The following is a 26093-nucleotide window of genomic DNA, read 5'->3' as shown; positions in this document are numbered from 1 at the left end:
CTGCTGCTGGGAGCCTTGTCAGCTGATGGGGCTCACAGCTGCAGGGGAAACCCTGCTACATTTGCAAATGAAAGCTCAATAGCAACCAGTTATAAAGTTAGTACACATTTTCCAGGTCTAACTTTATAGCAGGCTGAATTGTTTTATGGCATGATAAACACTGCATGTGTACCTGTTCTCAAGGTAACTGTGCAAGAACCAGTTAATTGTGTGATACCTCTAATGTGTAGAGGGGGCTATAGTAGAATAGTTATAAAAATGTTTAATTCCTTTGTATTTTCTTACCAGAGCAAATTCATGGGATACCCTTCCATCTGGAGGCAGCCTAGCCCCAAAACCAAGAGCTGGAAACATTTTGTCAGTATCGTAGTCTTGAATGATTTCACCTACTGCCTTCAGTGCCATGCCGTAGGCATTCAGTTGGTATGGGTTCATATAGTGCAGTGAAGTGGGCTGTGAAGGGTTACCTGTTGAAACAAAGATCACATTTACCTTACTACCAATTCAGCTGGGAATGCAATTCAATAGAACAATAGTTTCCACATGTCAACAGTCATTCCTGGGGAGAAAAGGTAGGTACTTTCGATAGACATGTAAGATGGAATCGGTCAGTCTGGATTAGTCGGCTCCCAATACAGCTTACTACTTAGGAAGGCATTTTATTCTTGAAAGCTCCAGGACAAGGAGCAACAATCCCCAGGCTGAAGTGAGAAAATGGTAAGGCACTGGACCTCTCTCACTAAACATACCATACATTGCAAAGTATCAGACAAGGGATGTTCTCTAGGACATGTAAGGGAGAGAAGTAATAGTCTGCTGGAATCCAGTTAAACTTTTAATACAGCATATACAAACATTTGAAGTCAAATAATATTATTTAGAGAAATTGGCATGTAACCTACTGAATTTGAACCAGGTCTATAGAATTTTTTTTTTTTTTTTTTTATAGACTATCCTAGTTTGGTGTGGTTTAATAATTTTATTCAAACTGTTTGACAGTACTAGTTCAAGTAAAAGAATCGAGTATTTGGTTACTTACTTACTTTTCATATGTATATTGCTCAATAAAAAAATATGATCATTTTACATACTGGGCACTGAAGTCAAGTTAAAATTAATAAAAACAAATTAAGCAAAGTGTGGCTTTAAACATGTATCCTGTGTCTCCTGAGCAACAATTAAGTAGAGCACTGTATTCATGAGATGAATTGTATAGACTTATGAATAAAGAAGGGAGCAAAGGGGACTGATATTCAGTTATGACTAGAAATGCAGGGGAAACGTGCCACCCTTCAATGGCACCAGGATCCAGGCAGTTTGCCTTCTCTACCCCAGCAGCTTACTTCTTCCAAACTTCAGTGGTTGGTAAGAGACACCAACTGACTCAATCAGCAAGTAGCTGTAACATAGACCTTCAGCCATTGAAAGCATCATCAGCGTTTGACTGCTTAATACAGAATCAATCTTGAAAATTCTCTTCTGCTTGGCAGTTTCCTCCATCCCACTCCTCTCTCAGGAGTCTTTCACTTCAGACTCATTCAACCTAGAATTACATACTTCTGTTCTCTCCCTCACTTTGATGTCTTGATGTTTAGTTAATTCTCTCCCAACTATACTCCATCAAAATGATTAAAAAAGAAACCCAAAATCAATTGCACAAGTACATAATTACAGCTTGCCACACTGAACACTTTGCTTGTGAATTATCGGTCTTCCTCCCAATACTTTATCTTGTCTATTTAGAATATAGGCTTTTCAGGGCAGGAACTCGCTCACTCTGTTCAGTGCCTTACACAACTGAGCTCTGATCACAATTGATGCCAGCAGGCACTGCAGGATTATGAATAATGATCCATTAAGCCACAAAATAAATGTATATAAATATGTACACAGTACTAAAAAACATGCTCTCAAACTAAATATCACACCTCATTTTACAAGAAGCTACATTTGAAAACTTACCATTTGATGCTGTGAAATCAATAGCTACTGTGAAATTGATTTGAGTCCTGTAAAACAACCAACCAAAAACAAAACCAACCGTTGTTAATTTTAACTTCTGTGAACAAATAAACAAGAAAGATAATATACATGTTAGCAGATATTAGTGGAATAATATACAATGTTTCTGGGGAAAAAAAGCATCAATCCAAAATTAAAATTTATTTTGGAATATAATTTCTGGGGGAAACAAGTATCAATCCAAAATTCAAATTGAACTCCCTGTACATTTGTTTGTCTTTTAAACAGCAACTGAATATTTATTATTATTTAAGGATCCTGTTTTTACCTATAAATTACAAAGTCTCCCCTCCCACCACATAGGCAGCTGGATTATCACACTAGAAGGATTTTTAGTTGGAAAATCTCTTTCACCAAGGCTTCGGTTGAAATTAACCATTTTATTTTATACCATTAACTCCATATACCATGCACTGTGTATGCCTCTCACTTGCTCTTTGTTCCTGTAATAGGGTAGGGGCTCACAATGATTAAAAGGCCTCAGTTCAAATCACTGAGCTAGGCAGAACACGTAATTGCAACATTTGAGATGGCACTTGCATATACACTGCAACGCTTGAAGAGTGCATGAAGAGAACATCAGGTGACTTCCTGACTAGGACATAGGACAATTTCTTTTGTCTAGGAGAGTCCTAAAGTCAAATGAACATTCACTGCGATGGAACAAAGCATTAACATCAACGTGCATGTCATTTCAGTATCAATTATGATCAGTTTTCTCAGGCACTGTGGAACTTTCATTTTAACAAAATCTCTCTGGGACTTACAGTAACAATGAAAAAGAAATCTGAAGGCAAACTTCTGAGTATTAAGAAAATTGCTTAAGAGTCTAAAAAGCTCCTAGAAAGATCATTGAAACGGAGCTGCGCATGTATAATTGACAGTATAACATGGTCAATCTAACTTTCATTAGTGGCAATTACAACATATAGAAAGAATTCAGCTTGAGATTCAAAGGCCAGGGGCCCACATTTAGAACAAAAATCATCATTCTGCTTGCACGCAGAACAGATAGAAATCACTGAGAAATGGTAACTATTGAAACTTATCACATCATTTTACAACAATGAACTGCCAACTAGAATGAATAACAGAATCTACTGACTTTAAAAAAAATTAAGAAAAGGTCTGACCAAGTTGCGATTCCAAGAGGTTCTAGAGTTTCTTGAAATGGACCAATAATTTCTCTACTCTCTTATAAGATTATTAGTAAATTGCCTATCAAGAATGTCAGGGCGGGGGGAGCAGCTTGCTAACCCTAACCCCCCACCTCCCAGGAGCGGGTGGGGAGGAAGCTTGCCCTGCCATCCCCTCCATCGGCACCCCGCACCGCTGCCGCCTCTAAGGAGCAGGGCTGGGGGTGGAGGGCTGGGGCAGCGGTGCTGGCTTCACCCCCCACACTCCATCTTCATCATCGCGGTGGTGCTCTGCCACTGCCTCCTGTCCATTACGCTCTTGCAACACTCTGATTGGTTGTTTCAGTAGCCAGTCAGAGTGCTCCAAGAGTGTTACGGACAGACAGACAGATGGACGAAGCCCTTTATTATATTAGAATGCATGCTAATATCTCATACCACTAATAAACTGCCAAATATCTGTTACTACATTCAATACTGTCATTTGATATGTACCAATTGCAACAAAGAGAGGAAATAAGATGGAGCCTCACGGCCCCTTGCTTTCATCATTGTTCCAAACTTTGCCCCATATGTATTCAAGTCACTACTCAAGGAAGTTTTCCCTTTTTATCTAAAAACTCAAACTGTGCCATCACAGAGCTTTCAAATAGAACATGTTTGGAGCAGGGTTGACTATGAAGCCTTGGGACAGCATACCTATAAGCTTTTGGAGGAAGGGGATACTGACAAAGAGGGTTAACTGTTAAAGTGAACAATCCTTCATGGCCAGCTTGAAAGGATGGTTGTGGAAAGGAAGTTGTGGAAGAAGAAAGGAAGAAAGTTGTGGAATATGTGGAAAGAAGGAAGTTGTGGAAAGAAAGTTGTGAAAGAAGAAAGTAGAAAGACTGAAGGACAGGAAGACAAGGAGACAGAAGTAAATAAACCAGTATCCCTATATAATAGTTCAGGAAAACTACAAATAATCTAGTTTCTGGTGCTGCAAATGGTTTTTAGATGAGTATCTTCTTGAGACATTAACAGATCACACAGAGACCAAATCTGATTGAATTAAATACTGCTGAGGGATCAATGTCAGGGAGGTAGTAGAGGTAACCACTGAGATGGTTCCAGATTCCAAGCAGGTTAAAGTGCTTGCATTAGCTTGAAGATAGCCTTCTACACAGATAACCAAATGCATCACATCCCTCCTCAAGTTCCTGCTCAATGTAGCTGGACTGCTATGAGACTGCACATACTAGGATTATATGAAAGCAGGGCTGGAAGGAACCTCACAAGGTCATCTAATCCAGCCTCCTGCTCAAAGCAGGATCAACTTTGACTAAACCATCCCAGCCAAGTATCTATCTAACCTGCTTTTGAGTTTCTGGGGATGGAGATTCTGCACGTTCTCCAGGAAGCTTGTTCCAGTGCTTGACTACCTTCATAATTGGAGAGTCCTTCCTAATCTCCATTTTAAGTTTCCCCTACTGCAGCTTAAAGCCACTACAACTAGTCCTGTCTGCTTTGGCCACAGAAAAATCCATCTCCATCTTCTCTATGATCACCCTTCAAGTAACTGAAGACTGCATCAAATCCCTCTTCAGACTCTCTTCTCAAGACTATAATTCTAGCTCTTTCAGCCTTTCTTCATAAGTCTTACCTCCCTGTCCCTTAATCATTTTTCTTGCTCAGTGCTGGACTCCTTCCAAATTATCCACATTCTTTTTGCAGTGTGGGGCCCAAAACTGGACTAAGTACTCCAGGTGAGGCCTCACCAGTGTCAAATAGAGTGGAAGAATCACTTCCCTTGATTTGCGCATGACCTTCCTGTTATCACAACCAAGCATGACGTTGTCTTTTTTTCCTTTTTGATTTTGCAACAAGAGCATTCTGTTGCCTCATATTTAGCTTGTGGTCTACTGTAATCCCAGATCCTTCTCTACAGTACTGAAGCTTAGGCAATCAGTCCCCAGTCTGCGTTTGTTCATGCAGTTATCCCATCCCAAGTGCATGACTTTACCCTTGGCCTTTATCCAGTCTATTCAAGTCATTATGACTCCTCACCCTGCCCTCCACAGTGTCTGCAACTCTCCCCAGTTTGTTGTCATTCATTAATTTACTGAGTATGCAATCAATCCCCACTGTCCAAATAATTAACAAAGATGCTGAACAATACTGAATCCAGGACAGACCCCAGGGGAACCCCACTTGAATCTTTCTCTGAGCTGGACATTGAGCCAGTGATTACATGTTGAGCACAACAATCTAACCAGTTACATATCACTGTTACAGTACCTTCATCTAGTTTATATTTCATCATAGTCAGAAAGCTCCTCCTAATCTCCAACCTAACTTTCCTCTGCTGCAGCTTGAGGCCATTGCTCCCAATCCTGTCTCGTATGACCATTGAGAAATACCTATCTCTACCCTCTCTATAATTGCTCTTGAAGGATTAGCTAAGTCTTCAAATACTTCCTCAGTCTTTTCTTTTCCAGACTAACTAAGTGTAGCTCTTTCAGCCTTTGCACATAAGTCTTGCTTCCCAGGTCCCTAATCATTTTTGTTGCTCTGTGCTGGACTCTTTCCAATCACTTCCCCTGATCTACGAATAACATTCTTGTTAATACAATCCGGTATGTTGCTGGCTTTTTTTTTTTCCTCTTTCTTTTCTTTCCTTTTTCTTTTCTAATTTTTTTTCCCTGCAACAAGAGCACACCGTTGACTCGTATTCAGGTTATGGCCCATTATAACCGCCACGTTTCTCTCTAAAGTACTGCAACCTAGGCAATTGTTTCCTAGTCTGTATTTGTGTGTGTAATTATTCCATCCCAAGTACATTTGTCCTTGTTGAATCTCATCGGCTGGATTACAGACCATCTTCCAGTCTGTCCAGATCATTCTGAATCATAGCCCTACCCTCCACAATGTCTGCAACGCTACCCAACTTTGTACCATCAGCAAATTTCTTAAATGTGCACTCAATCCCATGATCCAAATTATTAATGAAGTTGTTGAATAAAAAGGGACCCAGAAAAGGCCCCTGGGGAACCCCCACTTGATCCCTCTTCCCAACTAGACATGGTGCCATTGGTGACTACTTGTTGAGCCTGATGATCCGGCTACTTGTGCGTCCACCTTTCAGTACTTTAATCTACTCTATTTCCTTAGCTTGTTAATGAGAACATCATGGGAAGCCATGTGAAAAGCCTTGCTAGAGTCAAGGTATATCACATCCACTGCTCTTCCCCCTCCACAGAACCTATCACCTTGTCACTGAGGGAAATCAGGTTGGCATGACTTGTTCTTGCTGGATCCATACCTGGCTGTTCCCAATCATCTTGTTCTCCTTTTGTTGCTTTACAATAGATTCCTTGAAGACCTGCTCCATGACCTTTCTGGGAATTGAGATCAGGCTGACTGGTATTCAGTTCCCCAGATCCTCCTCCTTCCCTTTCTTAAAGATGGACACTATATTTGCCCTTTTCCAATGATCTGGGATGTCAATCATCCTCCATGAATTCTCAAAGATTATAAACAAAGGCTCTGAAATTATGTCAGCCAATTCCTTCAGTACCCAAGGGTACATCCTATCTGGTCCTGCCAACTTGTAGCTTTTTAAGTAATCTTTAACCTGTTCTTGCACTGCTTTAGGCTTTTTTTTTTTATCCTTCCATATCTCTGCTGCCAACTACATTTATCTGGTAGCTGCCCCTATTTGTGAAGACTGAAGTAAAAAAGATACTACCTTCTCTGCCTCATCCCTAACTAGACTGCCTTCTGCATTCCTTAGTCTCACAGAAAATGCTGGACATGGCAGGTTGCTCTTAGGAGGTGATTATTTCAGTTACTTGAAGAGGTAACTACTGAGATGACATTTTTTTATTTAAGTATTATATATATAGTAGGATTTCACAGCATGGAAGTCTATGGTTTTCACCCATGAAGAAATGTTTGCCACAACCTGTGCCCATTTGACATCAAAAACAAATTTCATGAGATTAGTGACCAAAATGGATAGAAATCCTAGTTATCCTTTCATATTCATCTGGGTTTACTTTAAAGTATTTTCTATGGAGAAAGTAAAATAAGAAGTAAAACCAATAACTTGATTTATTTTCAGCAACTTAATATGTAGGCCACTTTAAATATTTATCAATAAATCATGTTTCACTTTACTTAATGTTACTTTACCTGTCATCTCAGATTATGTATGCATGACCACAAAAATACCATTATCAAAGACTAGAACAGAAGGAAGAAAGATGCAAAGATAGTTTGGCCTTGTGATTTCATATACTTTTCTATGGCCTGTTGCATTTCGATAGTGTGCAGCTACAACATTCAGGTCTGAATCTGATTCTAAGAAAGACTGGATAAATAATTAGATGAAAGCTACAAACCCAGTTACACACTGCCCCAAATATCCTTTAAAAGAAAAGGGTAATTGATTGCAGCAAAAATAAAAACCTGGAAAAAAATATGTGTCTGATGTAGGCAGACATGGTTCCTTGGGTGAATCTGGAATCTTTTATTAGAGCAACTTAAATAGTTGGAAAAAAAAATGTCTTAGCAAGCTTTCGGGTGTAAAAACCCTTAGTCAGGCTGAGGAAGTCTCTGCAGGTGGCGTGTGCTCTTCCTGGATGGAATGAATAGTAAAGAGGCCAGAGGCTGAGCTGGTATGGTTGCAAGACAGGCAGTCAGTGAAGATGTACATTTACATCTTCACGTATAGCAACTGATGATAAAAAAAAATATATCAGTCAGATGTAGCAATTTACTTTGACTATATTTAGTAAAGTCTTATTTGGACAGAAAATGTATATGCCCCCACCAAACCACTTAATACCAAAGAGCAGATCCAAAAGTGCAGAGAGTTTTAAAAGTATGCACGCAATTATAAGCATGTGTATCACTTTGAGAAGGTTATTAGGAGAGAAAGCTCCATCATACCCCAGGTTCAATGGTGAATATGTCCAAGTGATTTGTTATAGCATAATAAAAAAATTTGTATGGGAACTTAGTAATTTTAAAGATAGTTGTGAAAATACTGGATAGGAACATTTTAGAAGGCAACCAGAGTGAATAGTATATTCATTTTTATGACTTTTTTTGGAATGCTACATGGTAATAATACCTGAGGGCAGAAAACAAACCTCTCGAACCTGTTTGACAGGCACTGACTATATATTTCTTGCAATTGATCAGGCAAAGTTGCTTTTTAAGTAAATCTAACTGATGTATTCTTAGCATTGTCCAGTTTCATTATTACTCACAATTTGTCTTTATTAACAAATAAAAATGTTTTACACATAATCTAACTTTACTACACAAAGCAATTACCATTCTTTATTTTAGGTGTGCTAAGAAGTATACAGGACCAAGACCACCTACAATTTATCCTGCAGTTTCATTTCTTAATATTACCCATCATGAAGGTCAATTCTTTTTAAAAACAGGTGCCTAAAACTAAAGTTCCTGTAACCACATTTAGATACCTGATTAAATTACTTAAACTTAGCAAGGAACAAGACAGCTTTCAGGTTAGCTGTCTTGTTCCTTCCATTTTTTTAAACTTGACCTAAATTTTTCTTTTAAAAAGTATAAAAAGTCTATTATTTAATTTAAAATGAATAAAGACAAGTACAACTTCTGGACATGAGGCATGTTGTTAACATGAGAATAACATGTCAGTTTTGTACACTGGTATATGTTACAGTGGTACAACAGCATTATTATGGCACTTCACCATGACTTGGCAGGGGCATCAGTAATAGTCTTTTAACATTAAGCAAAAAGGTATTCTAGATTAGAAGAGGACACAACACACACACTGGTTTGAAGTCCACTGGTATATTTTTCCTGTTGTTTTGTGTGAGCTAACCCTACAAAGGATGCATGACATATTTACAAAAAAAGTAATGTCGGTTGTAAGATGTTTCTCTCTTAAAGACGGAGATGATGATGACCTGGCTGCTTTTTTGAAGAACAGCAGACACACAACAAATTTAAGTGCTCACCGAACCTTTGAATGCAAGTAGACTGGCACAAAGGAATTTAATTTCTATGTCCTTTCCTAAGCCTTTCTTGAATTCTTGTTTTCCCAAAACATTCTTTCAAAGAACTCCATTAGAAGTCTAAGGCACTCACATCAGTGGAACTCTGAGGGCCCGTGTGTAAGGAACTAACTGGGGAGGTTCAGAACAGGTAAAATAATCTCTGCTGACCTTGTAGCATATTGAATTTCTGAGTCCCACTTCCCAATGAAAGGCTCAGACAGGAAGTCGGTGTCTGGAAATGCTCCCAATAGATCCACTGCTAGAAAGGACAGAAGGTCATGCCAATCTATACCCAATTGCACCAAGTAGTACCAAGTCAGGTTCTTAAAACTATCCTTATTCTCTAACTTCAATCCTGTACCTCATTCACCACATTCCTCCCAAATTCCTCCCTTTATTCTCAAATAAAGCAGGAATCTTTAGACAGCAGTTTACTACATAACTCTGATTCATCCTCTATGCAATTTCATCCAGTACACTAAATGAAACAGGAGACCCGGGGAAAAAAATAGTATGTGATCGTGTAGTTCAAGACTTTATCGTAATGGATGTCTGCAGAGGCAAGCTTAATTTAGTCTGTTTGTGCAGATGCATCATGATATAGCCTTTAATTATATAAATTACATTCTAAGCCAGAATTAAGGTTGCACAAACAACCTAAATTACGACATTTCCTAATTTCTGAGTGCCCGATTTTGCAATCTTAATAATATTATTTTAACACATTTTTAAACAAGAAAACTGAACCCCCCCCAGAAATTCTATCATGTCCAAGCATATTAATTTGAACATGGTTCATCAGCAGGTTGAAACCTTCAGATTTAAGGTACAGGTTTTTGCCACTTAAACTAAAAGAGTAACTGCTAACAATAGTAGGTTATTATCCTTTCTACAGATCAGCATTAGTAGGGGAAAAAGTCACACACTACTGATGTTTCACCCACGTTTACTACTGTTAGAGGAATGATTATAATGTCTTTATGAAGATTCATTCCAGGTTCTGGAGAAAGCATGACCTAATGGGCAAACTCTTTTGCCCAATCCCCAAAAGTCTGACACTTGCTGTACTCCCCTGCGAAACCATCCTAGTTCTAGTCCTGTTTCCCCAACCCTGTTTCTTTGTCCAAGTGTCCCTGACCAGACGGTCTTACCCTCTCCCTTCCTACTTGCCCTCCCAAACTATATCCCCTTGGTTCTAAATTGTTTGACCAGCTAGTCCCATTTTTACCGCTCCTGTCCCAATTCCTGATCCCTAGTCTCAGACAGTAGCTTTCAGACTGCTTCCTCATCTCCTTCCACAGGCTCTTCATACACTGTCAGCCCCCTGAACCCTTTGGGCTTCTTCCCCAAGTCCTTCCCCCTGCCCCAATCCCTTGTAATTTTGTTCCAATCTCTATATCCAGACAATCCTGATTTTTAAAACACAATGCAACTCACTGTTAGGTGTTTCCCCCAAATTCCATTTCTCCCAACACTCAGTCCTTGTCCCAGGGCCTTGTTCAGCTTGTTCCAGTTGTCTACTCTCATTCCATTTCCTTTTCTGGTCTTTCCCTCTCTGCTCCTGCATTCTGCTCACAGGCTCTCAAGTTGCAATCTCTCAGCTCAACCAGTCCCAGTTTCAGCTCCTCCTTGCCTGGTTTCCAGTCCCTAGCTTCCTCTTTCCCACATTCCCGTTCAAGTTTCTACCACCACTCCTAGTACTCTTGTGCAGCCAGTCACAACCTTCTTTTTCCCTCCAGGGATGGTCTTGTCTGATGCCTTGTTCTAATCTATTCTATTCAGTCCCAGCTTATAACACCTGGGAAAGCCATGACAAAAAAATTCAACTTCCTCTGTAGTCTTGGACTAGAATGGGGAAAGCTCAGTGCCTCTGTGGCTATAACACAATCTGATCAGTATTAACAAATGCAAGGAGAATTAACCATAGTAAGTCACTGCACATTCTGGTCACATATGGGAGCCATGAGAGGTCTAGGGCTGTTCACTGAGGATAGACTCTTCAGAAATTATAGCTCTTAAAATCTAAGAAGTCTCTAATAAGCACATGTAAAGAATGATGATTTTCCCAAAAGCTTAAGAACTTGGGCAAATTTAGGCCAATTTACATAGGTGCAGCAAAAGCCAAAGCCCCGATTCAGAAGTCACAGTTCAGCCAACTTTCAAATCCTTGTTCTAAAGAACAGGGGCACTGGATCTGTTAAAAAAAAACCCAAAAAACAAACTGCAGACCTTTTCTAAAATGGGCAAAACAATTCATTTCCCCCTCATCTCATTATTAGAAATGAATGAACCGTTTTGTCTGAAAATTTTCCAGAAAATTCAAGAGACATTCAGCATGTAAAATTTTAGCCCAAACAGATAATATTGGAAAAGTTAAAGGGAAATGAAAACAGGGCCTTACTGGCAAATGTCAAGCAAAATTAGGAGAGTATTACAAGCAGTATTTATACTGTTCTTTGAGAAGCAGTTTAAGCTATGGGAACATGCAGAATCTCAGGTCTGCACATGCATAACATTATTAGTTTCTTTCAGATTCAAGGTCAGACTTAGTATTTCTTATACACTCAGGAGTCCAACAGAACTCAATTGGTTGTTCAGTGTGAAAGAAATGCAGTTAGGCCAAGAAAGTGGAAAAACAAGAATGAAAGCATCTTATCAGCTTTCAGTGAAGCATAAGGCATGGAACATTGATGAGTGCCACAATACTGCAAATAAAAAGCTAGCTTGTAATAAGTCTTTTGATTAGTTGTTGTCAACCAAAATTTTGAAGCCTGACTCCAATATTTTGTTTCACATTTGTTGTATATTTTCATATTAAAAATCTTAATTTGTGATAGCAAAAGTCAGCTAAATTGTAGAATATCGGCAAATATGCTGTAGTTCATATTCACAGATTATACTATATTTATTCAACTACAAGATGAGAATCGCCCCCTCCCCCCACAAGAAGCATGAGGGGAAAAACCCTCATTTTGTAAGCACATAAAAGGAAACCTCATCAAATACACTGTCTATAATTAAACTGCTGCCAAAACGAGCATGTGTTCAGTCATGGGTGACTGGTGCCGCCTTAGTCAGGTGGGGCACGTGCCCCCACAGGTGATTTCACTGTGTGGAGGGACCCCCACGGTCAGTTCCGCAATGGTGGATCGCTGCAGCCGCTTCTGGGAGAAAAAAAACATTTAAAACTATGTCCATGTCCGAATCACTGAATCTTTCCGAATCGATTTGGAGAGTTCCGATTCGATTCAGAGAGATTAAAGGGTCTCCTGATTTGATTTGGATTTGGAGATTCAGCCACCAAATGGGGACAAATCTCTGCCGAATTGAATCAGCGACTGAAGCTTTGCACAGTCCTAATAACTACAGAAACGCATGGTATGATTTTTAAAAGTTTCAGCCAGAATTGTTTGTTCTTCCAAATATTGTTTACAATATTAATTTCAGCCTTCCAGTCATCTTTATGTACTGTAAGCAACTGCCTAGAAAAGATGTTCTTGGCTGAACTAAACGGAAGAGTTGAAAGGAGGCAAAATATGATTTAGTCTATAAAATTCTACTTGTACTATGTTCATAAAGATTCTGTAATGCAGACTTATGATTTCAAATGACCTACCACGAATAGTAAACTTTATAGAAAAAAAACCAACCCTTGATATTACATAATATAGACCTGAAGACAAGGTTTACAATGTAGTTCAAGACCTATTATAGACTGGGACTTTGAAATCTCAAATAAATATATTTCAAGATGTTATCATCTCCAACTGAAATTATCATATAAATCATCCAAGTTTAATATTTGAATCTTTATAAAGATCCTAATGCTTTGAAGGAAACCCTGAAAAACATTCTCTTTTGAAATGGTGTAATTGTGTCTATTTTCCTGCTTTCATGTAATAAAACAATTACATATCTCCTAATGGTATAATAGAACCTTAGCTCTTCAATGTAGGAACCACCTATTAGATCATCTATGCAATCTCATTGTGCATTATGTTTCATTCCATCTAATCCTTACAATTTCAATTAATAGAAATTATATGATGGCCCTCTGAAGACTGTTCCTTTGTCTAACAGCCACCATAAAAATCTTTTCTAATAGCACTACATGTTCCTTTTATTAATTTCATCTCATTTCTTACAATTATACACCAAAGTCACAGAAACATGACAGGATAAGCAGCTAAACCCCCATAATTACACAGTAGTGGCATCAAAGTCTTTGTTTCCTCATTTCATACATGCAGATAATTGAAACTATGGATGACAAATACATCTAACACAGGTCAATTTGAACAGTGGACATTTAGAGTTTCTGATTCCCTGGTAGGTTTGGAGCAACCTGGAGGCAGTTGGGGCAGGAAAGTGTTTCTTCCTTACTCTTCACCTTTTTGAGCAAGTGAAGGTATGGTTAATTTTGTAATGGGCAGGTGGCTCAATTCCTGATTTCTCACGCTCACAAACTTTTTCAGCAAGTAGTTGCTTCATTGTAGACTGTTTCAATATTTTTTTCCTATTAAATGATCAATAGACAACAATGCTGATATCGAAAAAATTATCCTTATGCCTCAGAGTCAATACCATACTGAGATAAATTAGATTGTTCTATCTCTCAGAGCTGTTTTAAGATATTTCCACACACAGACATACCCTGGCATCAATTTGCATTTGTCCTTGGGTTTAGAAGGATTGTTTTATAACCATATGAACTAGAAACTTTAGCACAAAAGTCTGCTTTGGGCTTCCTAACTCCTAGGGCCATGTTCCATTTAATTCTACTTGCCAACTTAACTTGGGTCATTCGAAGAAACAGGGGCATTCCCATCTCAGCCATTATCTAATTCCCAGGCCATACTCCCCACACTTCAAAGGTATTTTATACTTTCTGAAGTTTTTCAGATAAGAATGTAGATTGCAATTCACCACATAAGATCAGGCAAAGAAGAATAAATCAAATTTTAATCAGATGTTTATTTTTAATAAACTGACTACTTAAAAGTGGGAAGCATTATGTAATTAAGTGTCCAATTAAAAACAAATTAATGGATTTATGATAGCGAACAAACCCAGATACGAAGATTTGATAACTTTACTGATATGCAATAAAAATCTCTGCACCCAAGTCCATTATACAATCCATTGTTAAGTAGTATAGCAAAGAGTGCAAGGGGGAGTGAGCTAAAAAAAGAAAGCCATGAGATAAATTAGTATCTTATCCAAGACTCTTTAAAAAAAGGCAATAATATTAACATTTAGCATGGCACATCCAGTTAGATGAAAGAATTCAAAACAAAACTGCATGGAAGCAGGGACTTAATATTTTAGTTCCCATTTGATAGTTAGGATCTGTCAAGTATTCCATTATATGAATGCTAGCCCTAAACATCTCCAACCAATTTTAAGTAAGTTTTGAATATGCAGCACTGTATCGATATCTACCTTTAAATAGCCAATATTCCATTTGCTGCAGGATCACCCTTTTTTCCCTTAAGCTAACTAAATGAGAGAGAACATGAAGCTGACACACTACAATTTGTTGACATGTTACTATACAGAAAAAAAGAGTGATAAATAAGAGGGACAAACCTGCACTCTGGACTAAAACTAAAATAATGAAATTATACTGGGTGAAGGAGGAAAATGATTCTAGCCTTTAGTCTTAAAACTAAGGATTAGAATTATATTGTATATTATATTTGAAAAGAAAAAAAAAATCATTTACAGAAATTAAGGATTGTAGGTTTTTTTCCCCTCCTCAGAATACTGCCATGAGATTCCTGGACAGCCTACAGTAGGGCTGCATGAAGCTTCGGTCGCCAATTTGATTCGGCAGAGATTCAGCTCAATTCAGTAGCCAAATCTCGAAATCCGAATCAAATCAGGAGACCCTTTAATTTCTCCAAATCGAATCAGAACCCTCCGAATCGATTCAGAGAGATTCAGAAATATTCGATAATTTGGACATAGACACAGCTTTAAATGTTTTTTCTACATACCTCAACGTACCAAGGGGCTCATGAATGTTGAGATGCTGGGGCAGATGAAGTGTCCCACAGGAGTGCAGCAGTGGTCCACAGCGCACTCAGCAGCAGACCTGGAAGTGGACCAGAAGCACTTCCGGTCCACTGAGGAGTGCACGGGGCCCCCCTCCCATGCCCCCTTCAGCTTGATGACTGGTGTCTCTTGGGACTGGGGGCACCCAGGGTCCCCCCGAGGCTGATTGCTGAGCTGGGGGGTTGCAGAGGGGTCCCCCTGCATGCTCGATGGCAGGCCCAGAAGTGGACCAGTATTTCCGGTCTACTTCTGGGTTCGTTGCTGAGTATGCAGGGGGGCCCCCCACACTCCTGTGGGATGCTCCATCCACTCCACCATCGCAGCGTTCACAAGCTGGTACTTTGAGGTATGTAGAAAAAACATTTAAACCTGTGTCTATGGCTGAATCACTGATTCTCCGAATCAGCATCGAATCTTCAGATTTGGATTTGGCTGAATCGAATTGGAACAGTTATCGGAATCAATGAATCGAATCACTGTTCCTGATTCGGGCTGAATCCAAATCGAATACGGTCCATTTCGCACACCCCTAGTCTACAGTACTAGCACATAGCTTTCTTCCACAGAGCCTGGGAAACAAGCTGGAAGAACTGGAAGTTCTTGCACAGTTATGAAACTAGGATGCGACTGGAATAACAGAGACTTGGTGGGATAGCTTGCATAACTGGAGCACTGTCATGCATGGGTACAAACAGTTCAGGAAGGACAGGTAGGGGAGAAGAGGAGGAGGAGTTGCACTTTATGTAAAAGAGCCATATGATTGCTCAGAGCTCCAGCATGAAACTGGAGACAGGCCAGTTGACAGTCTCTAAGTTAGGGTCGGAGGGGAGAGCAACAAGGGTGATGTGGTGGGCATCTGCTCTAGACATTCAGATCAGGAGGAAGTGGTGGATGAGGCTTTCTTCAAAAAGCTAGCCCTGGTTTTCATGGGGGACTTCAATCACCCTGACATCTGCTGGGAGGGCAATACAGCAGTGCACAAGCAATCCAGGAAGTTTTTGGAGAGTGTTGGGGACAACTTCTTGGTGCAAGTGCTGGAGAAGCCAACTAGGGGCCATGGTCTTCTTGACATGCTGCTCACAAACAGGGAAGAATTGGAGGTAATGTAGTAATGGTTGGCATCTTGGGCAGCAGTGACCATTAGATGATTGAGTTCAGGATCCTGAGGAAAGAGAGGATGGAGAGCAGCAGAGTGAGGACCCTGGACTTCAGAAAAGCAGACTGACTCACTCAGGGAATTAATGGGCAGGATCCCAAGAAAAGCCAGACTGAGTGGGAGGAATTCAGGAGAGCTGGCTGTGCTTCAAAGAAGCCAACTATCCTGATGTGCAGGAAGACTAGCAAGTATGGCAGAAGACCAGTTTGGATTCGTAGGGAACTCTTCAGTAAACTAAATTAAAAAAGGAGCATATAAGAAGTGGCAACTTGGACAAATAACTAGGGAAGAATATAAGAGCATTGCTCAGGCATGCAGGCCAAAGCGCAATTGGAGTTGTAGCTAGCAAGGGATGTGAAGGGTAACAAGAAGGATTTCTGTAAGGATGTTGATAGCAAGAGGAGGATCTGGGAAAGTGTGGGTCCCTTACTGAATTGGGGAGTCTACAGCATGGGACAACAGCAATTCCCATGGCCAGTGAACTCAGGGTAGGGGGGCACCCATCCATGCACATGGTAGTGGTGGGTGGGGGTTGCCAGCATATACATACAATGTAGTGGTGGCAGAGGCCGCCCGCACATGGTGCTGTAGTGGGGGTTGCCAGTGCATGCGCATGCACACACTCCCACACCCACACAGAATAGCAGTGGGGGGAGGGTCACCTGCGCTTTTAAAGTCCAATGAGCATTGTTAGACATACATCTATGGCCACAGAGTAATGCCCTGGTGCACCTGGCAAGGGAAGATGTTTTTCCTTTTGTAGTCTGAATCTGAAGAGGAATATGAAATATTTTCCAGCAAGATAGGTGCACTACAAGTAGTTATAGCAAGAATTCTAGAATAGTTCGCTTCAAGAAGGACGTGGACAGATTGGAAAGAATCCAGTAGAGAGCAAGAGGAATGATTAGAAGCTTGGGAAGCACGACTTCTGAAAAAAGCTGAAAGAAAAAGGGTTATTTGGTCTGGAGAAGAGAAGACTCAGGAGGGATATGGTAACAGTCTTCAAATACCTCAAGGGAGATTATAGATAACAGCTCCTTGACTGTTTAGAGAGCATAAGTACCTCATCTATTTGGATCACTTTCTTGGGGAAAGATGCCTATCTTTAGGGAGTGTTGTAGCCTAAGTATCAGGCATCCGTAAGCCTGATCTGCATCTGACCCTAAGTCTTCAGACCATTGGAAAAGTCCAAATTTTGCACAACACTGATGTACCTCTTCTCAGAGCATCAAACCCAGCTTCTGCTCTCTACAGCAGCTTCATACATAATACTGAGAAAAGTTCAAGGTCTTGTTCTTATTTTTTAAGTGCTCAATAATCTGGGCCCAGAATATTTAAAGAAGCTACCTAAACCTCCATGATGAAGACTTTGATCAACTACTCAGCTCCATAGGGACACTGGAACTTGTCTGTGTAGGCAACACAGCTTTCATACTAGAAACTGTGGAATCAACTTTCATGGGAACTAATAGCTAAAGACAACATTGCCTTCTGCCACAAGGGCAGGATGCACTTTTTCAGTATTGCCTTCTTTATTACTAAGACACAAGAATGTGCATATTTAAAAAAGCTAAGCCAAACCACAAATACAATTTTCTATGCAGGTAGGCAGTTATTTCTATAAGTTCTTACCTTTTGTGACAAGAGATATCTTTTTAGAGATAATAACCAGCTCTTAGTGAATTATATACTGACAGCACAATTAATCACTTACCCGCCTTTAATATAATCAAGAAATGAAACTTCTGTTTCGATTAGGAAGGAAAGCAATGTTACCTATAAGTAAATAAAAGAGAATTAGTCATGAATTATCATTCTTCACATGAAACACAAGTTACAAAAAAAAGTCATGTACAACATTTTTAGAAGCTAATAGTTAAGATATTTCTCCCATTATTAGGGATCAAAGGAGAAATATGTTCATCAAATATTTCCAATAAATATCTTGTGGAAAGATCGAGACTTATCATGAGATAAATAATTTTAACGACTTGGTTCTTATTCTAAAGTGAAAGAGGGCGGGATGAGAGAGAACTTCAGGGAATGTTGCTTCACATGAGACAGAAAATAAATCTGGTGGGAATCACTGTCACTGCAAGTTGCACAGTAATGTCAAATGTTAAAACTCCCATTACACAAGAACTTCAACCGTAATTTACAAACTATATTAAAATTACCTACATATATTACAGATCACTTCACATTTTAAAGTAAAATAAGAGACCTTTGGGTAATGACTTCAGTCAAGAATAAAAAAACCCAATGAATTAAAAATGTATAGAACAGGAAATGTTATATTTTAAGTTATTTAGTTCCCTGCCTATCAATGTCAATCTTAAAGCTTGAGCACTTTCTTCTTCACTGGCGTTCAGTATCCTAAGTCTAAATCTGTTTCCTTTTATTTATGAAGTAATATGAAGTCTCCTCACAATAAGGGATGCCTTTCAGTGAAGACAGCTTAAATTAACTAGGCAAAACAAATCTTAGTGACTGAGACACAGAAGCTTACAGCAGAGGCAAGCAACTTTTTCTTTACCTCCAAGACAACAACAGAAAACATCACAAAAGCTTTATTGTATATAATCAGTATTCAGAAGATCACTGCTGCTACAGCACTAGCTACCTTTCTCTTCCACTTGCTTTGATATACGTCATCTCTGAACTTTGGTGATCTGAGAATATGAAAGCTACAGGCTTATTTTCCTTTTGTGAACTAAATTCTAGAGGCTAGTAATAGTTTGCTTGGATGTACTTCATAAATTAAATATTATCATTTTAGATGTAGTAATAAGACAGCCTCCCCCACCCATACACCATCAGCTTTTCATAAAAAAGTACATTCATAGTTGTTTGCAAAGTATGAAGGCATGTAGAAACAGGTATTAGAATAATCTGGTTGCACAAATACAAGGAGACTCTTTTTTGAAAGCCAGGATGGAAACAGACATATAAAATAACTATACTTTTTCTTTTTAGAGAGTGGCCCTTAACAAAGCTTCATAATCAAATTCTATTTCTACTTTTAATACCGATTTAAAATAACAATTTGTTTCCTTGTTTCCTTCAATGCCCAATACATTGGTGCAGCATACTACCACTTTGCAGTAGCATATTAAAACCTACCCATATGCCAACATGAATACTAACAAAATGCCAACATGAAAGGTAATTGTTCATTGAATAAAATCCTTATAAAGTACTAGACTTGCTGGTTTAGCCTATTCTGAATAGTTTAGAATATAGAGAAGACAAATGGCACTTGCTCTGTTTATAAACAAAATCATAAAAAGAACCTGAAAGTGAGGATTTTTTACTTCAAGGCTGCAATTCTGCACAAATAGTCCTGCCACTTTAGCGGGGCTGCTCATATAAGTCCAAATAAGCAATGTGTATTTGTAAAATTAGGGCTCAAATTGGTATTTTGGTTCAACTTTCTGAAATGGAAATTCTCGACCATTATATTTATTCTTGATTTTCCTGGATGCCTGAACATTACATCAGCATTGCAGATTTTATAATAGATCAAACTGAGCATAACTGAGAAAAAATGGACTCCTGCATTATTAGAAAATAAACAACATTAGATATCAGCTTGTACTTTAATGAATAAAAAGAACAACAACACTATTAAAAAGTGTAGTCACTGCATTTCTTAACTTTCTTTCTACCCCAAAATTAAAGACCTAGAGTCTTCCTTGTTAAACCATTGCAGGCATGATCACTCATCCCTGTTTTGTTCATTTCTCAGAACACAAATGAATAAACACAAATTTATACAAATTCTTAAAAACCAAATATCTTTCAGATTTCAAATAAAAATCAATATTGTCCAGCCCAACAACTCTGCACTTTTGGCTTTTACTGTGCTATGCCTAATTCTGAACTCCCAGAGAACTCAATGTTACATTTCCGATAAAGATTTTGTAGACATCAGTTATGTAATCACAGAAAAGGGAAAGAAAAAAAAAACTGTTCTAGGAAATGTTTAATGTTACATTTTTCAAAGATGGTATTGCTCTTACACTGTCAAATTGTAGCTTGAATACATTTTATTTGAAGGAGTTCAAGCTGGAAAGGAGTTCAAGTCGGGAAGGACAATTACTATAAAAAGTATTCACTTACTGTTCCAGAATTAATATACTTTTTCTTTTTTCCTTTTTTCTTTGGATTTATCACCTGGAAGAGTAAATAAAACCAACAGAAATCATTTCTTATGTATCTGACATACTGAAAATTGTTAAGATGCTTTGAAGTAGTCTATCCAGGTACATGCTAAATATATCAGGCATACAATTCACTTGTGGTCCCCACCACAGGGGCACATGCATGTTTCAGAAAAACTGAATTTAGCTTCACAAATAACCCAGTACCTAACCTGATATTAGTTGCAATATACAAATAAGGAATGAAGAGCAGAGATTAAAGCAAATAATGAGCATCAATTGTAGATGTCCCATCTGAGATGCCCATGACTGTTTTTCAGAGAACTTAGCATTTTATAGTATTTTATTTGGTCAGAGTTCAGCACCCACTAACATCAGTTGCACCTCAGAGTTTGATCACTTCTTCAAACTAGGCCCTGGAAGACTTGTTTCTTCACTCTGCTAAGCTTTATGCCAATGTCCTTCCCACTTATAATCCATTATCTCTCAGCCCCCTGCCTCCTCATGCCTAGATTTGTTTCTTCACTCTTCTCCATTCTACTTGGGACAGCAGGAAAGGATCTCCTTGCTCCCAGTTCCGGTGCTTGGCACAACAGCAGCCTCTGGTGGTTATGAGAAGCCACTACAAAGCAAATACTGCTATGAGTATTTTCTGCTATGAGTACAAATACTGACATGAGTACCTGGCTGCCCTGCTTGGAGCTTGCTCAGTTGCTCTACAAGGATGGTAGAAATGTATCGTCTGGTCAGTATACAGGGACTTTGTGAGGATGGCATATTCTCTAGTTCTTCATGGAGATGGCGTTTCCAAAGCAAGCTGGTACTAGAGTTCTAAATACAATGATTTCTTAACATGGGTGAAACTACCTATTGTATTTTTGATAGAGGTCATTCTGAGAAATGAATGAACCATTTTTCAGAACGTTTTCCTGGTTGTTACATACCATCCTACACTGGAACATATAACATGGATCAAACAATTACAGCCTATACTCAAAAAAGATCTTGGGAAAAACCCTCTCCCACCATCCCACACCTGCTGGCCTTCAAATAGCCCCTGAACCTGGCCCAACTTGCCAGTAATTAACAGACAACAGATATGACACAACCCTTCGTCAATAAATTCAAAACCTGTCAATACCTCTCTACTACTACGATGATCAACCTCCCCCACAACAAAACCACCAAACTCCATAGATCCTACACATCTATTGCAAAATTTGGTGTGCACCAAACGCCCTCAAGAAAGCTATGTGGGTGAACTAGACAAAGACCGCACAAGCCAAATGAACTCTCACAGGACCAATACAAAGGACAGATACACAAACACTGATAAGAAAACATTTTTCACACAACAATTGTTCTCTTTCTGACTTCACAATTTTCATGCTCACAGGAAACATACAAGACATCTTCAGTAGCTGGGCCAGGAAACAAAAATTCGTAACATTGCTAAACACTAAAAACATGGACTAAACACAGACAATGGCTTTATGGTCTTATAGCAAAAACCCCAGGTTTTCTTTCCTTTATTTTTTTTAAATGCATTCCCTCCCCTTTCCCAACCATTTCTGACTTTGTCTCTCCCTCTCTATTCCCTATAGATAAGTAAGTGAACTAAGGAATAGGATAAGCTTCACATTTTATTTTGGTAGCAGTTGTGTTTGTTTTGCTTTTTCTCCTTCTTTATACTGTATAATTATTATGTTTATATTGATTTTTACTGTTCCATATTACTGTTTTACTGGTACTATATGATTTAGGCCTATGTATGTAAGTTAGCATAAGTCATGCCAAGTTTCCATTTTGTTTGTCAAGTCTCCATCCTGTCCCCAGGCCCGGTTGTGTAACCCACGACTCATACCTACCCCCCTCCTATTTAGCTTGGTTCCTGAATGAATGGGGATGAATGGGGGTGCTTGAGAGACAATGGCAGTAGGTCTAAAAACAGCTCCCTTTGAATGACCGAACCATCAACACCAATACCTGGACCAACGACCCAGCCCTTGAAACCACCTTCAGCATTCAAGAAACAAAAGATGAGGCAACCCACCATTGTGTCAAGGCTGCACATGTTCAGTAAGAACACCTGGAGCCCTCTAGAACAAAACTGACTTTGCAGGGACAGGCCCTCCCCACAGGAGATCAGAGGTAGTCTGCCCCATAAAAGGGGTAATGAAGACTGACTCCTTGGGATGCCCTCTCCATCTGGACCAGCACCATGCCACACCACCTATCCACCCAGAGGCCCTGCTGGCGACCCCGCTCTGGACAACACCTACTGGACAAGGACCCCTTTCCAGCCTGGATAGGTAGCTATCACCCCTCACCCCCTCTTCAACCAAGGACTTGGACTCTGCTTCTCTTCCCTACCTGGACTCCAGCCCTTCCACTGAGTCTCTTTCTCCTGCTGCCATTGTGTGTGTGTGTGCGCGCGCGTTTACACGTGTGCATGCGTGCGAGTGCATGTGTGAACCAATAACTTCATGGGGCTGTGTAGCATGTTCTCTGTGTAATAAAACTTTATTTGGACCCTTAAGTTGGGTTTTGCTTTACTATGGTTTGGCCCTGCTCCAATCTCTGCTCCTCGCCCCTCTAACTTCTGCCTGATTTCTCCCTCTCCTGCTTCTGGCTCACTGCCACCTCCAACACCTGTCCTGAGCTCCTCTCTGCCTCCAAACCCCCTGTTTCTTTGCCACCGTCTTATCCCCACTGCCTTTTCCTTTTCCCCTGAGCAACGAGGTTTCTGCCTCAGTTTCTTTCCTGGCTGTCTCCTCCTTGCCACCACTTATCTCCCCCGCCAATAACTCAGCTGTCTGCCTCAGTTTTCAGCCCCAAGCTCCCAGGTTTCTGTCTCCCTCTCTTTCCTGGCTGTCTCCTCCTTGCCACCAGGCTGGTTTTTTTGGGTTTTTTCTTTCCCTTGCACCAGTGACCTCGAGTAACCCTGGGGCCACTTGATCTTAAATAAACCCAAGCCTCAGTTCCTCAGTCAGCTTCTCTCTAGCCCACCAGTTCTAATCCTGGTTCTGGCAACTTACACTCCCTACACTTTAACTTTCTCTCTCTCACCTTAACTTTCCCCCAAGTATTCCAGGTACCCCAAGCACACACATACATACCGTACCATCCAAGTTAGGAACTTACCTATGTGTAGGTGGGTTGTGTGTGTGTGTATCACTGTGTGCATGATATATGAATTAGTGATCTGTGTATGTGTATTGAGTGTGCAGGTATTGACAATTGATTTTTGTCTAATTTTTAGTGTGTATGTGCTTGAATTGGTGATAGGTATGCATGTGCCTAGGCTGGTTTGGATGTGTACATGCCTAAGCTGGTAGTGCATGTGTGTATGTGTGTGTATGCACCTAATTGATTTGTGTGTTTGTATATGCAATTATGTCACACCCTCCTGTCTAACAGCGCAATGGTTAGATCCTGAGAGTTGGCCTGACCCCACAGGGCAACAGTCTAGTGGGCACGTCTATGTGTTCATTAATGTGCTGTAATTATGATGCATTAAGTGTAGTACCTGTAATAACAAATACTAAATTAATGTATTGTAATTGGCGCTACTGTGCATTAGCGCACATGAACACTTTTTGTGTGATGCTTAATGTGTAATGGACTAATCTACTGCGCATTAGCATGATTTCTGCCAGCTGCGCTAATGTGCAGTACAATTAGTCCAACAGGCATTAACCATCTTGTGTAGACACACCCACTGTCTGCCTGCAGTCTGCGCTAATGTCTCTTTCACTCCACAAGTAATAATTTTTTTCTTCTTGAATAATTTTGCTCTTCCACTAATCAGATTACCTTTTCAACTCCACTTTTCTTGTTTTAGACACTCCTTGTAAGATGTTTTTGCTTCTACTTTAGAGTTCTTCTTCATTCCTTTAAGCAGTTTGCTTTCATTTATGTTTGGAGTAACATAGGCTTTTGTTCTACCTGCTATTGAACTTGAGCTAAATCTGCTTCTTGCCCAGACGTGAGGAAGAGCAATATGTGCCTGAAAGACTGTCAAGCTTCTTTTACAACTATGTAGTAGAGGTGCATCGATAAATTGGTGCCATATCAGACTGGCACCAATAAAAGGAAAATAAAAAATTATCAGCTATCAGCTTTTTTGTTTTTAGCTGGTGAAAATAAAAAATTATCAGCTATCAGCTTTTTTTTTTTTAGCTGGTTTAGCCAATAACGTCACCAATAAATACAATATGCCTTCTGGCTGGGGCCCCCATGGTGAGGGAGAGAACGAGACAGGGGCTGGGGCTAGAGGCGTTGGCCAGCCATGGCTGTAAAAGGGACCTGGGGCCAGGAGCAGGATGGAGCCAAGGGCGCTGCATCCATGAGCAAAAGGAGGGAGAGGGAGGCTCCCCATTGCTGCATGCACCCCCCAGGGGAGACACTGGGGGGGGCATGTGCCCCCCCCCCCCCAGATTTGTGCACTGGATGGGTACGGGTTGCCTGCTTGGGCTTGGGGCTCTCTGCTCTGCTGCCATTGCTCTGGGGGCCGCATGCTGGCCACGCACCCCCTGCCTGCCCAGCAGCAGTGGGGGCAACAAGTTGTACTTCCTGCTATCAGGTGGGCAGGGGACATGCAGGCAACATGGAGCTCCCGGGGCAAAGGGAGCAGAACAGAGAGCCCTGAGCCCACAACAGGCAGCCTGCACCCGCCCTCGCCCTGCTTCGCTCCACTCCAGTTAAAAGTGTCCTGACACTTAAAAATAGTGGTGGCAGCACTTGGAACTAAAGCTCATTTGACGTGCTTCAGTTCAAGTGCCTTGTAACAGGGTGGCCTCCTCATCAGGTCTTTACTGGCAGTCCTGCTCTTGGGGTAACTGTCAGCTTTGCTCGCTTGCCACGCCTTGATGGAAAAATATGAGAGTTGTTAATAAGGTGGGAGGCTACCCATTGCTCGCCCTGCTGACAAGGGCCTAATACCCGCTCCGACCTCCCCTTCATGGGTCCCATGCCTCGCAGATATTACTCTGGTGTTACTTCTCTGGCCTACGGCCAGGGCAAACTGGGCACAATCGTAGCTCTTTCTACAGCCCCAGAAGACCATTCATATGCCACCCCCTCTCAACAGGGTCCCACTCACTCCGCTGGCTCTCACCCAGCCTCTTTCATACTGCCCTTGCTCAGGGGCCACACTCATCCCAACCGGCCTCACCAGGCTTCAGGCTTAGCTACCACCTGGGCACGGTCCCAGGTCTCTCCTCTGGCCTGAGCTCTGCCTCAGGGCTCCTTAATGAGCTCTGGGCTCCCCGTGCTTGTTAGAACACCACCAGGGATGTGGGGCTGGAGTTATAAGGTGCCCCAGCCTGCCTTTCACCAGGGAGGTAACTGGCCTGGCATTTCTTGGGGGCTCCCACGCCACTAGGAGCATCGCCAGACCACCATTCCCCAGCAGGGTACAGTTTTACATCATACTCAGGACAAGGGGTCATCTCTTCCCCATAGCCCCTGCCCTTACTTCCTGACTATGGCTGGGGCAGGCCCTCCCCCTGCTGTTTCC

At 40.6% G+C, this 26093-nt stretch overlaps 1 protein-coding gene across 1 annotated transcript in view; it reads right to left on the bottom strand.

The window, feature by feature from the left end:
• CPNE8 (copine 8) overlaps nucleotides 1-26093 on the bottom strand; it is a 185958-nt gene that overhangs the window by 36048 nt on the left and 123817 nt on the right. The window contains exons 12-15 of the mRNA XM_025209700.1: nucleotides 20532-20585; nucleotides 18124-18185; nucleotides 1963-2009; nucleotides 286-467 (exon numbers count right to left, since the gene is read on the bottom strand). Of these exons, the coding sequence (XP_025065485.1) occupies nucleotides 286-467; nucleotides 1963-2009; nucleotides 18124-18185; nucleotides 20532-20585 (345 nt within the window). The remainder of the gene's footprint in view (nucleotides 1-285; nucleotides 468-1962; nucleotides 2010-18123; nucleotides 18186-20531; nucleotides 20586-26093) is intronic.

Source organism: Alligator sinensis, unplaced genomic scaffold (genome assembly GCF_000455745.1).
Source record: "Alligator sinensis unplaced genomic scaffold, ASM45574v1 scaffold9_1, whole genome shotgun sequence".
NCBI classification, from domain to species: Eukaryota; Metazoa; Chordata; order Crocodylia; family Alligatoridae; genus Alligator; species Alligator sinensis.
Note: the sequence above shows the minus strand (reverse complement) of the source record. Positions and strands in the feature narration are given on the sequence as shown.